This window comes from Narcine bancroftii, chromosome 10 (genome assembly GCF_036971445.1).
Source record: "Narcine bancroftii isolate sNarBan1 chromosome 10, sNarBan1.hap1, whole genome shotgun sequence".
NCBI classification, from domain to species: domain Eukaryota; kingdom Metazoa; phylum Chordata; class Chondrichthyes; order Torpediniformes; family Narcinidae; genus Narcine; species Narcine bancroftii.
Genome location: NC_091478.1, coordinates 96,083,735 through 96,097,812, shown reverse-complemented (window position 1 = coordinate 96,097,812; position 14,078 = coordinate 96,083,735). Strand labels below are relative to the sequence as shown.

The 14,078-nt window shown below is 41.6% G+C and overlaps 1 protein-coding gene across 1 annotated transcript in view; it reads right to left on the bottom strand.

Annotated features, from left to right (window-relative positions):
- Nucleotides 1–870: 870 nt before the first annotated feature.
- dync1li2 (dynein, cytoplasmic 1, light intermediate chain 2) overlaps nt 871–14,078 on the bottom strand; it is a 72,014-nt gene continuing 58,806 nt past the window's right edge. The window contains exons 12-13 of the mRNA XM_069902039.1: nt 7,226–7,345; nt 871–3,683 (exon numbers count right to left, since the gene is read on the bottom strand). Coding sequence (XP_069758140.1) covers nt 3,577–3,683; nt 7,226–7,345 — 227 coding nt within the window. The 3' untranslated portion in view covers nt 871–3,576. The remainder of the gene's footprint in view (nt 3,684–7,225; nt 7,346–14,078) is intronic.

Sequence of the window (14,078 nt, the reverse complement as noted above, 5' to 3'; positions counted from 1 at the left end):
AAATATTTCTGTCACAGGAAAAAAATATGCACAAGATTTTTGCGCACACGGACTACTAAACATCAGAGGAAACATTGCTTTTGATGTCTTCACAACAGTTGCTGTGGTTCTCACATGCAACCATATGAGAGTGATTTGGCATCCCCATTGTCACCCACATTGTGGGCTGGAGGGCCTGTCCTCTGCTGCATGTCCTACATTTAACTTTAAAGAATGGTCAGTTGTGATGACCAGTTTAATCTGTGCCTTCCTAAATAATGCTTTACACTGACCCTTTAAACAAAAAGGGACAGGCTTCCAATGCTTGGTTTATTCCTTAGTCTTATTTTTCAAATCAACACTAACACAAGCTCTCCTCCAGTCTCTGACACCTCTCCTGGGACCAGAAAGAAATGGAAAATGGTAGCCAGAGCTTTATGTTCCCTCTCCCTTTCATTCTTCTAAAAACCTGGGGTTTTTGTCCTGGCCTGGCAATTTATCTCCCTCGACAAACTTTTAAACACTGCTCATTTCATCCAACACTTCTCTCACTTTCTCAACTGCAACATCAGCACCATCTTGAGTTTTGCTCAAAACACTGACTATTCTTTTTCTCCCACGGATGCTGCTTGATCCACCAAGTTTCTCCTGCAGTGGTATTTACCTTCAGATTCCACATCTGCATTCGCCTGTCGGTCCCCGTCCGCACCACCCTCCCTTGGCAGGGATGTGGCCTTGGGTTCATTTTAATGTCTTACCCACATCCTCTCAGGTAACATTGCCAGCAGGGAGGCCTGGTTTTGCCTCCACTCTAGCAGGTACCTGTCCTGCGAGGGCTGTGGGCCCAGTGTCTGCTCAGGAACATGAAAAAGAACAGAAAACGACAATGTGCAGAGTCTGCATTGACATTTATTGAAGCTGTTATGTGGAGAGACACATTTTTGTCTTTGTCAGCAATAAAGAAAAAGATTCCACACAAATGTATCAGGGCAAAGACAAACAGTAATTAAATCCAAACTTTCCTCAATGTTACACTTGCGTTCTGACAAAAAAATTTTCTAACCTAAAGTGGTAAACAGAAACCACTCCCCTCTTCCCTTTGGATAAATAGTGATCATTTCACTTCACCTTTTTATTTCCAATTTGTTACTGAATTTCCAATTTGTGTTCTTACTGTTTTATCTTTCAAGTGCGATGTTTAAATTAAGTAGCATAAAGACATCACTTGTGTTCTCAAAGGAACCCTTGAATAATAAGTTGACTCCTTTGGACATAATGTTGGTCCAAATTGCAACGGATGATCACTAGGAAGGAAAGAGAAATTGTTGTAGCACAGACCAAAAAGGATCAAGAAACAGAACAAAAGAAATAGACAAAAAAGCAGCTAAACAGCAAAGAAACAAGAAATGAGGCTGATTGGAGGAATAAAGAACAAAACAGAAAAATGCAGAATATTAAAGTCTGCTGAGGTTGAGTGCAGTACACAAATGTCCTGGAGAAACTCAGCAGGTCACACAGCATCCATGGGAAGTAAAAGGTAACCAATGTTTCAGGCCTACGCCCTTCATCAGGAGTAAGAAATTCCTGACACATGGTCCAGGCCAGAAACGTTGGTTACCCTTTACTTCCCACAGACTCTGTGTGATCTGCTGAGTTGCTCCAGGACATTTGTGTATTGCAGAAAATTAAAGCACCTCGGTTGAAATAGTTGGAGAGCAGATGGAGACAAAAATGTGAATCACAAGGAAAATGAAATGGGACACGGGCAAACATGCAGAGAGAGAATAGAAGAGTAAGGGAGGGGAGGGAGATCTATAAAGAGACAAAGACTGAAAACAGTCCACTAAGCATGAATTGGGATTCAAGGTTCAGCATCCCACTATACAACAGTTATATGGATTAACCTTTTGTTCTGTTATCTTCAAAGCCATTTAATGTTTGTTCGCATGTTTAGTTCCTGCAGTTTTAATCTTAAAAATTATTAAAAATGAAACAGTGGACCAAGGGTGCAATTTCTCCAAAGCCACACCAACTTTGGTCATACATTTTGGGTAAATTTTGCAGACAAACCCGGACACATTGCTTTTTTCTTCCTTGGAACAAGAAACCTGGGAATAATCTACTCTGACAGGAATCGAGTGCTCCAGTAAATACATACTACAGGGCAAGAGCCTCAAAAATATTGAAATTATCTAAATAGCTTTGCTATTGGAAAGTGCAAAGAAGCTAATTATGCCCAGCTTTTAGTGGTAAATATATTACTGTTTTGAGAATATATAATGCAATGTTATAGTTGAATGCAGATTGTCCAGACATTCCACTTCAGAACAAGTTAGTACAGTTTATGCACCAGAAGGCCAAAAGTCCACACAATCCCATTCTGTGGTTATCCCCTTGAGAATGCAATGCAATAACTTGGTATTTTACATCAAGTAGTGTTTACAATCAGAGAGAAATTATGTGCCATATCAATAGCTAGACAATGGAATGATGCTTTTGAGATTTATCTTTCAGTGGGGCAGGATGAGAAAAACTACATTTTTTTTCCTTTTCACCTACTTTTGCTCTAAGATGGCCCAACTCACCACGGTTAAAGGCAAAGCTATCACAAAACAAATTAAAAACAAATGAAAAATGCTTCATTATTGGACAAAACAACTTTTTAAATTAAGCATAAAAAAAATAAAACAATGAAGCGACCAAGCGCTTGTGCTATAGTGCATTTGAGTTGAGCACATATTACACTTGCGTGGTGTGTCAGGCACTTGTATCCAGCAGGTTCCAACTCTTCCCTGTGTCCCCAACAATAACCCATTATTCAAAGTGCCTCTAAACTTCCTCAAAGTATTTAAATTCAAGACAAAAAGACAATTTGGTCTTTGACAAGTTCATGATTTTAGGACCCATTATCCTGGCGATTCTTTACCCTGATTCATTTGAAGAGTTCCTCAAAATAAAAGTTTCACACTGCAGTGCTCCCCACCAACTCAGTCCACTACTGCCGCCACCCATCTCTTGTTCTTCCCTTTCCCACTCCTCACCCTTCTCTCTGCCTGTGGATTTGTAGCTTTCAGTGACCCCTCCTCCTCGACGAGCTTACTCCTCCATTCACTGGCTTTTCAAACAACGAGCCACACATTGTTGTCCAGATAAAGCAGTCAACGGGCAAGAGGAATGAGTGCAACATTTCCCACTCATCACAGGCTTCAATTCAGAGATCCCTTCATGGCCTCCCCACTTAAAACCCAATTTGCTAAGCAACCCAGTCTCAACTTGCTCATCTCAACCATACCACACCTCATTCCCCACTTTTATACCTCTTTGCCAGTGCCCTGGATGAGGTAGTTTCCCCTTAATCTTGCCAGTAAAACTTTTGGATTAAATGTTGTTAGACACAGGAATTTATTTACATCTCTGGAATGCACACGCCTTATCCTGCCACAAGTCATTTTAAAAGTTAGTGATGCCTTCATGCCCCCCAAACAAAAACTGATAGAGACTGACACATTAGACAACTGCCGGTCCTCTCAATTGATACAATTGTCTAATTTGGTCTTTTATTTTTAAATATTATACTATACATAGTGTCTGCAGCTTTTAGGCTTCATTTTCTGTTGGAGAACTGTTTGTTGTGATTACAGAATCTGGTTTTCGAGACATCCTGTCCAGCTCTGCCTGAACGTCTGTTAAAACTGGCTTTTGTCCTAGGAATGGAGAGAGAGAATATTTTAAAAATTATGTCGTGCAAATCAAATCACAGAAAATACTGTCACACATTCCTTTCAGATACCCCACCACTCTACGTCTGGAACTAAAGAAAGTAGCACAACAGGAAGGCATATGGCTGTGCCAGCTGCTTTGAGAACACTTTCCAACTAGTTCAACTCTCCCCATACTGCTCTCTGATCCCCCCCACCTCCTTCAAGATACTGGAGAATCTTCATGTGGTGCTCTTTCAAAGCTTATCAGAGAAAGTGATTAAACCAGTCCTGTTGGTTCATGAGATCACTGCTGCCACAACAAACTGAGGTATCTGTCAGGCAGAGGGCTGATCCCATCACATTGGTTTAATTGGTGCCTACTGAAGAGCTCAGGGCCCTGACCAGCCATTGGGAAACAACTGAGCTTCTACATGTCTCCAACCCAAAGGATGTCTATTGGTTAAGGTGCAACATTATTCATTGTTCTGGCCCAATTTTTGATCACCAACCTACCAAAACCATTGCCATATTAATTAAAATAAATAACCATTGATGGGAGCTAAGTGTGATTTGCCACAGACTTGGGTGTGAAAACTTAGTCTGAGACAAAGCTAACGCAATGGAAGTCACCTGACACTTCCTTCAAAATTACAGTAAACTGAAGAGGTGGAAGAAAACTGGGCTGGGGGGGGGGGGGGGGGGTGGTATTTGACCCATTGGGTTTAACAGGATTGTTACTTCTCACTGCATCAGTATTCACCTCTAACTGCCCTCAACCCTTGACTTGGCAGTGAGCAGCCGCTCAAAATCGCTGTCTGTGCGATGACGCTGCTGCTTGGTTTCACTATCAAAGGCAAACTCTTCAAGACAAAACTTGGCGGGGAAGCTGCAGTGACAACAGCGCCTTCTGCCTTTATCCTGGTACATGGTGAAACTTTGGGGATCAAGGCAGTTAGGCTGGATAAATTGATCCTGTACCAGTCACGGAGTAAACAGTTTGGGAGTTTGTACTTTAAACCAGTTAAACTGATAAATAAACTGGACTTCAAATCAAAGTGACATCAACACAGGATTCACGGCACAGTGCTGGAGGCAACAAGGCTTCGCGGCACAGTGCTGGAGGCAACAAGGCTTCGCGGCACAGTGCTGGAGGCAACAAGGCTTATTTAAGAACAAAACGTGAACCCAAGGTTCAGAAACAAGTGATTTGAACGCTGTGGCATAGACACAATGCACTATGGAAATTAGAGGCGTCAACGTTGGCCTGTGACCCAGCATGACTTGGATGCCTGCCAATTCTTCACAGCTGTACTAGAAGGTGATCAGAGGGAGTGCCCTCATTTCTCAAACAGTTGCTACTCACTTCCCAGATACCATCTCCAAAACAAGCTAAAAATTACCTCATTCTGCTCTACTGCAGAAAACTAAACAGTTTCCTTTGTGAGAGCTCGGAGATGTTCCCTCTGATAAAATGGAATTGATCAGAGGCCCTTGGTGCCATACCTGGTTAGCACCCAGTACTCTTGCACTGCAACACCACCACATTGATACCTCATTTTAAAAAAATATGCTCAGTGCTGCTCCCTGTAGGCGAATGGATGCAACAGTAAAGCATGAGGCATTGCAGTGGAATACAATTCTGCTGTGAGGGCTGGTCCATTATATTTCCTGCATGCTCAATTTGAGCAGCTACTTCAGTCCCCAGTCCATCCTACATTGCACAAGGGCAGAAAACCCAGAGGGTGGTGGAGAGAATGTGCACACTTTTACTGACAGGATTGAATCTGGGACTTGGAGCAGTGAGACAGCACCAATGACTGCTCCACCAACATGCTGCTTGGTTTACCAGATTTTGAATCAGGCTCAGATGCCTGCTGGAGAAGCTTACTATATCTGGATCTGACTAGGGCATGATTATTATTCTTTTAACTACCGAATTGCTCCAGTAGGCCATTTGTTTCATCAAGACCAGAGGGGAAACTATTGAGGTCTTAAGTCAAAGGTAAGGCAGACCAGGTTGGGTCAGGACTTTCACCCCTGGAGGGATTCAAGGAACTAGGATTTTTAAGCCAAATCCTCTATTTTTGTTCTCAAGAGTACCAGATTATTTCATTAACTAAATTTAAACTCCCCAGTTTGAAGGATGGGATTTCTGGGCCTTTAACCCAGGCCACAGATTTACTAGCCTAGGAAGTTAATCACTTCACTGTCATAAATCCAGTGCACTGTCTTGTGATCATCCAGCACTTGGCTGCTGAGTGAATTGCCTTGTTATTTTTTCAAAGAACTTTAAGAACTAGCCTCTCTGCTCCCAGGAATTTGAGGAATTTTCACCAACACCACTGGTAAATCTGGTTGCAGCCTATTTTATACAGGGTCTTGGGAACTCATGGTAAATCTGCACAGCTCTCAACGATGGAATTTTCTTCAATACGATCCGATCAACCAAAAGCAAATACAAATTTGGAAATAGTTTTCCAAAAACCTCTGAACATTTAGAGCTGGATGCCATCCCATCAGAGCCATTCTCTGGGCTGTTGCAGCTCAAACTCAGTCAGAAACTAATGAGGAAACTAGAACAGTTTTATACTGGACCAAGTCAGCCAGTTTTTGAGTTTAGCTGGAGACGTAATGAAGGAAGATCAGACTGGGGGAAATAAAGGATTGTGGGTATACTTTCCAGATCTATGAGAAATTTAAGGAATGGATGTGCACAAGGCCCTTAAATTGTGCAACAAAATACTGTACTGAAGAACTCTTAACTCTTTTCCTTTAGGGAACTTTACATGGCCAAACCCACATACTTTTATTCTTTTGCAAGTACCAATCAACAATAGAGCTGAATAACTTAACCTGTCCCATGCCTCAAGGCCAACTCCTGGTTGAATGTCAATTCAGTGAAGCAGTGTGAATTTTCAGCACCTGCCAACTGCTCATTGTTCCTGGTTTTAATATTGGGGGCTCCCTTGAGGACAAGACTATTTCTCATGTACTCTTTCATTATCTGTGTACGCACATTGGCTGGAATTGTGTGCGTGTAACCCACTCAGCAACTCTACTGCTCCAATTTTTCTGTAAAATGTGGGACACAGCAGGTGCCCGTCACTGCTGGAAAACTACGATCAGACGATCTCCCTGACCTCAAGAAAGGTTCCCAATCAAGAAAGGTTCCCAACCCAAAAAGCTTACTAACCATCTCTCTCCATGGATGCTTTCTGACCCACCGATATTCCCCAGCATCTCTTTGTTTATGTTGCTTCATTATCTGTTAAACAGTTTAAAGGCCCAGGCCTGAAATGTTAGTTCCCCTTTACTGCCTATGGATGCTGCATGACCTGCTGAGTTTCTCCAGCATATTTGTGCATTATCCTGTATATTATCAGCCACTGTACCCTTGATTTACTGTTTCACACTGTCCCCTTCTTTAGGCTTACTAATGGATTGTTCCCAGAAGGCTGAAAGAAAAACCCCCCACGCCTCAACCGAAATCTCAACTCTAAAAGTGCTATCCCCAGCCCAACGTATCCACAGGTGCCAAGACTTACCTGATTTCTTGGCTGCGTTCTGTACACCACCTGCTCCAGGACTCCCAGGAGAACCTGTCTTTTTACTCAATAAACTATTAAAGAAGTTGGCCAGCACTCCTTCATTTGCAGCAGCAGGACCTGAAATGAGAAGGAAGAGTTAGGTGAACCTAGATCTCATGCACGGAAGTTCAATGTCAGTGAACATTTATGTTTGTTGAAGGTGTTTCCTGTGGAAGCTGGACAAGACAATAAAAGGGGATGTATATCTTTTCAATATGTCCCAAGGCACCTTTCTAGTCACGGATGGAGGGAAACAAATGACCATAGATGTCTAAATCCTGAGGAACAGATTGAATACTGATCTGCTGAGTATAACCAGATTTCCTATTGTGTTTTATTGTATGTGGGGAACACAGCAGCCAATTTGTGTAGGGCTATCTCATGCAACACAATCATTGCCACATTTCCATAAATGAAACCAGAAGTCTCATCCCACCATTACGCATGAGATCTGTACCCTGTATATTGCAACTCCAAGTCAATATTTAAACAGGGTGAGGTTTTCTGCCTTTTCGCCCTTTCAGGCAGTGAATTCCAGATACACTATCTTCTGTATGAAAGTTGGTTTTCCTTCTCTACCATCTAAATACCTCTACCAATTACTTTAACTATGCCCTTTGCTCAAGGATTAAATCCATCCTTTTGACCATCTGCCACATTCAATATAAAAGTAACTGAATACCCCTCCATTGTCAGGTATCAGGACAGCAGCACCCCTGTAGCTGTATTAACGTCACTGCTGAAGATCTGTGAGGAGTGCAGGAGCGGGGACATGGTCTTTCAGCACTCCTCTGCAGCATCCTACAGCCTGCCCAATAGCCCCTTGCAGGTTTAAACTGTGTGAAAACAATCCTGACTTTGAATTTTGCATTGGAGATCCACAAATCCAAGATGGCAGCACCAATATTCAGCACACAGAGTTGTGGGCTCTCAGGAAGTAGGAGATCAGCACAGGACTCCAGAGTGGGAGAACACACAACCCCCACCCCGCACTTCACAAGAAACAACCTGGGAAAGAAACCTACAAGGCTGGAAACCACAGCAGTGGACCAGATTCCAGTTCAGGGCCAGGCAGCCAAAGGCTACTAGTAACCAGCTTCTGGGAATCAGGTGTTGGGTCGAGGACTCATGAGGGCACCAATGGTAAACAGGGCTCCCAAAAAGCCTTGGGCACCAACACTTATCACTTCAGGGGTTCGGAATGAGAAAGGCAAGATTTGGATTCCTCGAGCATGGGTTCACCACTGGATAGGAACAACACATGTTACGGGGTCACAGGAGGCGGCAGCTTCAGAGGAGACAACAGGATCCACAGACAATTGATGTCTCCAAATAAATTCTCTGGTTTCTCTTTCTCGTTGATAGTGGCTCAGGACTAGTGGCACCTACCTATATGTGGCTTTAAAGGGCAAACAAAGGAATCTTGAATCAGACGATCTAGATTTCCTCTTCTTGTCCGTGATCAGCCACAAAATCAGTTACAAAATGTGGGCTAGGTGTTGTGGGATGGAAGATGTCCTTGAAAAGCTCAGAGCTTCTTAAAAGATGGGAGACAAATCTTTCAAATGTTGACAGTAGCCTCAGCATTTGTATATTAGGAAAGTAACACTAAGATGTTATGTTTATGGTGAATGGGTTGGGCTCATGGGGAGGACAAAGCTACTATTTTTTTTAAAATGAGAACTAAAAATAGACTTTATTAACAATAAATTATTTTAAAATGAAAACCATTCAAAATCTCTTCCACTGTACAATGTGACATTAATTTCTATTTAACCATTGCCACCACTGTGGCATCTCATCGTTACTCCCCCTGCTGTTTTTGAGAAGCTTCACCTCTGTCTCAGCCCCTTAATGCCCAGTAACGGAAGGATTCTAGACTATGGTCCTTCTTCACAGCAGCCCATGTTGGTTACACCAAGCCTCAGTGCTTCCCTCAGCATGTACACCTGTAGCTGGAATGTGCCAGTCGGCAGCATTCCTGCACCAACATTTCGGTGTAATGAAAGACCAACGGGGTTCAGGCAGACCAAATTGCATCTTTCAGAGTTGATGGTCTCCAACAGTTCTGGATATCTGACTGTGTTCACCCCCAGGAATAGCCTGTAAATCCGAATCCTCTGTCATGCTGTTACTGGGGATGAACCGTGACAAGGACTCTTGCATCCTTTTTCACACACTTTTAGCGAATCTGCATTCTGCAAAAAGGAGGGTGACTGTCTCCACTCCACTGCCAGGACAAGTCCTAGTTTCTGAGCACTGGACCCTCTGCTTGGGGAAACCAACCACCGAATCCATCAAGTCCTCGTCTCTCAGTGTCTGCAGGACGTTCCTTGCTGACCACTGCCTAATGACCTCGTTTTTCTGGAAAAAAAAAGTTCAGCTGACTGGGACATTGCACAGCACAGCAACAGAGCCAGGCCCATCCTTCACAACACCTGGAATAAGTAGAACCTCAGCACATAGTGGCACTTGGTGCCCTCATACTTTAGTTCCACACAGTTCTTACAGATGACTGCACTGCATTGGACTGCCACATGTCCAGGTTTGTAGCAGTTCCTGTATATCCCGTCTAGCGTAGACCAAGTACCCATGGTTCCCTCCAATGGCCAACACCGAGAAGGGGGGAGGGGGGTGGGGTGAATGATGGCACCTTTGCAATCCTCTCTCAGCTTCACTTTCACATTTTCTTCATTGATGCGGATTCCAAAGGCGTTTTTAAACATCCAAAGAGGTCCCTGTCTCCTCAACGTAACTGCCCAGGAAGGTGAGCATTTCCACTACTGGGACACGTGGGTTGAACACATGCATCGTTAGCATTCATTCTTTTTGCGCTGGAAGTGCCTTGAATAACAAGACTTTCTCCTTGAAGTCCCAGAGCATCCTCTGCCATCCCACCAGGGTTTTGAATACGTCATATTAAAGTGACCGTTATCTGCAAGGTCCTGCAAGCAGATGTCCTTAGCCTCAAATTTGCAGCATTCAATTCCAGAAAAAGGTCCTAGGAAAAACTAACATTCACTCAGTTCCTTCGCCACCACCCTGACAGGGTTCTGGATTCTTTGTTCTCCCGGAAGGTTTGCTGCCACAGCCATCCTCATGTTAGAAGAAAAAGATACAAAACCAATGTTTCAGGCACAAATCTTTAAATATTTTTATTCCAGCTTCCAACATATACAGTCTCATTTTCCAGATAGCAAACTGCTGAGTTCAATTTGATCTCATAGATCCACATGCAACCAGGATTCTCCTGCACAAAAGACTTTCCTGTGAATGATCCCTCCCAAAGGTACAACAGATTCCCTGGAAGAATTGTAAACTAGTATGCAAGAAATCAGTTTTTAGAAATAAATACTACGATGGTTAAATTTTTAAAAAGTTATTGCCAGAATGAAGAACTGGAATTCCCAGTCTTTCCTTTGCAAAAACAGTCAAACGCAAATGTACAAAGCAGCTGTTAATGGCGTGACTCAATTTCAGCTGCTGCCAGTTGGAAGGAAACGCAATCAACGAATGATGCAATGTCAGACGTTGCACAGAAAAGGCTATTCACTCAATGGGTGTGACATGAAGTTTATCCTACTACCTGTTAGTCCCCCCCCCCCCCCACCTCTTTCACACCCTACAGAAACACTCCTAATCATTAATTTCCCTTTAAATGCATCTGTACTAAACAGTCATTGAGAATCGCAAAACAGCCTTCGTGATAATTTCCCGTCAATAATTTTCATACCTATCCTCCATAGTGGCCATTCAAACAAGAAGGACATTTACACTAAAATGCCTGAGTTGTGGTGATATACAGCGACAACGGTGTCCTATTCATTTAGCCCACTGTTAAGGACAGGTTGCAGTTCAGTTTAGACTGCAGGCAATCCGCAAAAATTCCCTTTATGCAGTAGCTGTGTAAAAACCATAATTGTCAACCCTGTGTGAAGAAACTTTTTTCTTTAAATTCCTAATAATTTCCATGATAGCAGGGAAGTGTTCCAAGGCAATCTAGAACATTCAACCCTGTCACATTAAGGAGCACTTGATTTATGAACACCTTTCCTTTACTGTGGCTGGTCTAACTTTTCCCACAAAGACTTTAATCATTCCCTCAAAAGTTATAATCACAGATTAATATTTCTTGAGCACAAGTCCAGGATTCCCAGATTAAGTTTGGAGAGGTTCTGGAATATTGCCCAACCCTAAGAGCAAGTTGGTTTCACTCAAAGACTCCAGAATAATTATGCACCCTAAGATTTAATTTACCACTCTCTGATGAGCTACTTTGTGAGATATGAAGACGATGACACTGCTATAAATGGCAACATTGCTGTTAGTGGGGAACCGGAAGGATTTGGTTTGGGGATGGGGTAGTGCGGAAGACACATGGACCAGCACTCGTCCACAATCCGACTGGCCGGCTGGAGACATGTCTGTCAGCACTCCTCCACAGGGTCCTACCACATAGCCAGAAATTTTCAACGTTCATCCACAAACTGCCAAGTCGTCTCACCCAATTGCCCCATGCAGATGTAAAATTTAAATTGTCAGTAGAATGGGGTCAGCGATCCCTCTCCCCCACCCCCAACATTGAAGGCCCGAGCCTATGATGGCAATGCCCACACAAGACAGACTAAATCTCTTGAGCTGCAGGCTCTGAGGGAGCAGTAGTCCACTTCAGGGCACCAGAAGTGAGAGCATACCTCCTCACTCCTCCCAAGGAGGGAAGCCTAAAAGACCTTATAGGAGTAGAGACCACAACAGTAGAATGTGGAGCTTGGTGGCTGAATATCTCACACCAGGCTGCAAGCTGCTGGAGACCAGCTCATGGGAATCAGGTATTAGGACTGGGATCTGTGAGGTTGCTGATGGCAAGCAGGGCTCCATATGCACTTCGAGCGCTTATAGTATCGTGGATTCAGAGCCAGGGCTGGAGGTAGTATGACTTGGCTGCCTCAAGGTTGGGTTCACTGCTGGACTAGACCAGAAGCTGTGCAACAAGAGCTTACAGGAGGGCAGGAGGAGGTGGAATCCATTGACACTCGATGTCTCGGAAGGAACTCTTGCTTCTCTTTGTCTGATAGTGGTATCTCTATGCGTACTTTTACATGGCAAAGCAAAACAAATTATGTGGTCATGACAAAGAAATCTTGAAACCAGAATCTTACTTCACTGGCAGTAAAAGCACCTCAAGATAATCTAAGAGATAAAGCGACAAAAGCTATATTAAGTTTTACGAAGCAATTAAATTTAGTTGATATTTAGCAAAAGTTGAATCCTAAAAAGATTATTCATTTTATTCTCATAGACATGACTCTTACTTGAGAGTAGATATTTTATTATTGGCACAGTTACAAGGATTAGAAAAGTTGAGTATAAAGCAAGAATACTTTTATTGATATGTTCAACTTTAGAGGAAAAAATATAATAGATGAAGGTTTAATACTGCTTATTAAAGAAGTAGATTTGTGATTTTTTAAAGCAAATTCAATTATCTTTAGAAGTGAATTTTGATTCACTAGATAATAAATATTATTTGGGATGCGTTAAAAGCATACGAGGTAAAATAATAAGTTACTCAGCTAAAATTTAAAAGGAATATATAAAAGAGACATCAAGAAGAACAGGATATAAGTAAATTAGAAAAAGATTTACAAAATAATTCTAAATAAAAGAAAAAAACAATGAATTAATAAAAAACTTCAATATAACACTATTCAAACATAGAGAACGAAATGTTAATCAAAATAACTAAACAAGAGTTATTATGAATTAGGAGAAAGAGCTCAAAGTTTTAGCAGTTGAAAGCAGAACAGACATCTGGAATGATTAATGTAGTTAAAAATAATCTTCAGGGACTATTACATATAAACCACACGAAAAAAATGATGTACTTAAAGAACTTTATTCTGAATTATATCATATGGAATCAGTACACGATGAAAATAAGATTGACAAGTTTTAATCTTAAATTACTTAACCTAGTCTGAATGATACGGCAAGGGAAATTAGTGAGGTAAGGAGTTCAATGCAAAGTAACAAATCTCCAGGAGAAGATGGATTTCCTGTAGAATTTTAGAAATTTAAACATCTTTTAATACCTCCAATTATGGAGGTGTAAAATGATGCTATGAAGGTACATTCTCTGCCGGAATACTTCTTAATTGCAATTATTACAGTAATTTAAAAAAAGATACAGATCCAAAGAAACCAGTATCTTATAGACCAATTTCATTATTAAATATTAATTATAAAATATTAGCAAATAGATTGGCAAAATATAGATTAAACTGGATTTGTTAAGGGTCAGAAATCTGCAGTTAATGTAGCGAGGCTTCTTAGTTTGATACATTTGGTTCTAAACGGGGAGACCTGAGTATGGCAATGACTTTGGATGCCAAAAAGGCATTTGATAGATTAGAATAGGATTTCCTATTTAAAGTTTTAGAGAAATGCAGATTGGGTTAAAATACTGTATAAAAAACCTACTGCAAAAGTAGAGACAAATGGACATATTTCAATATCTTTAGAAATTACGAGATCAAGTAGACAAGGTTGTCCATTGTCACCAGCCTTATTTGTTTTAGCAATAAATCCGTTAGCTGAATTGATAAGGACAAGATTCAAAGATTGTGGGTATAAAGGTGAAGCAAGAAGAATAAAATAAATTTATTTGCAAATGATGTTTTGATTTATTTAAGACCCTTTAAATTCCTTGCAGCAAAAAATTAGAATAGAAGAATATGGAGACATATCGGGTTATAAAATTAATTGGGAGAAAAGTGAAATTGTGTCTTTAGTTAACGGAGATGTGGTAGTA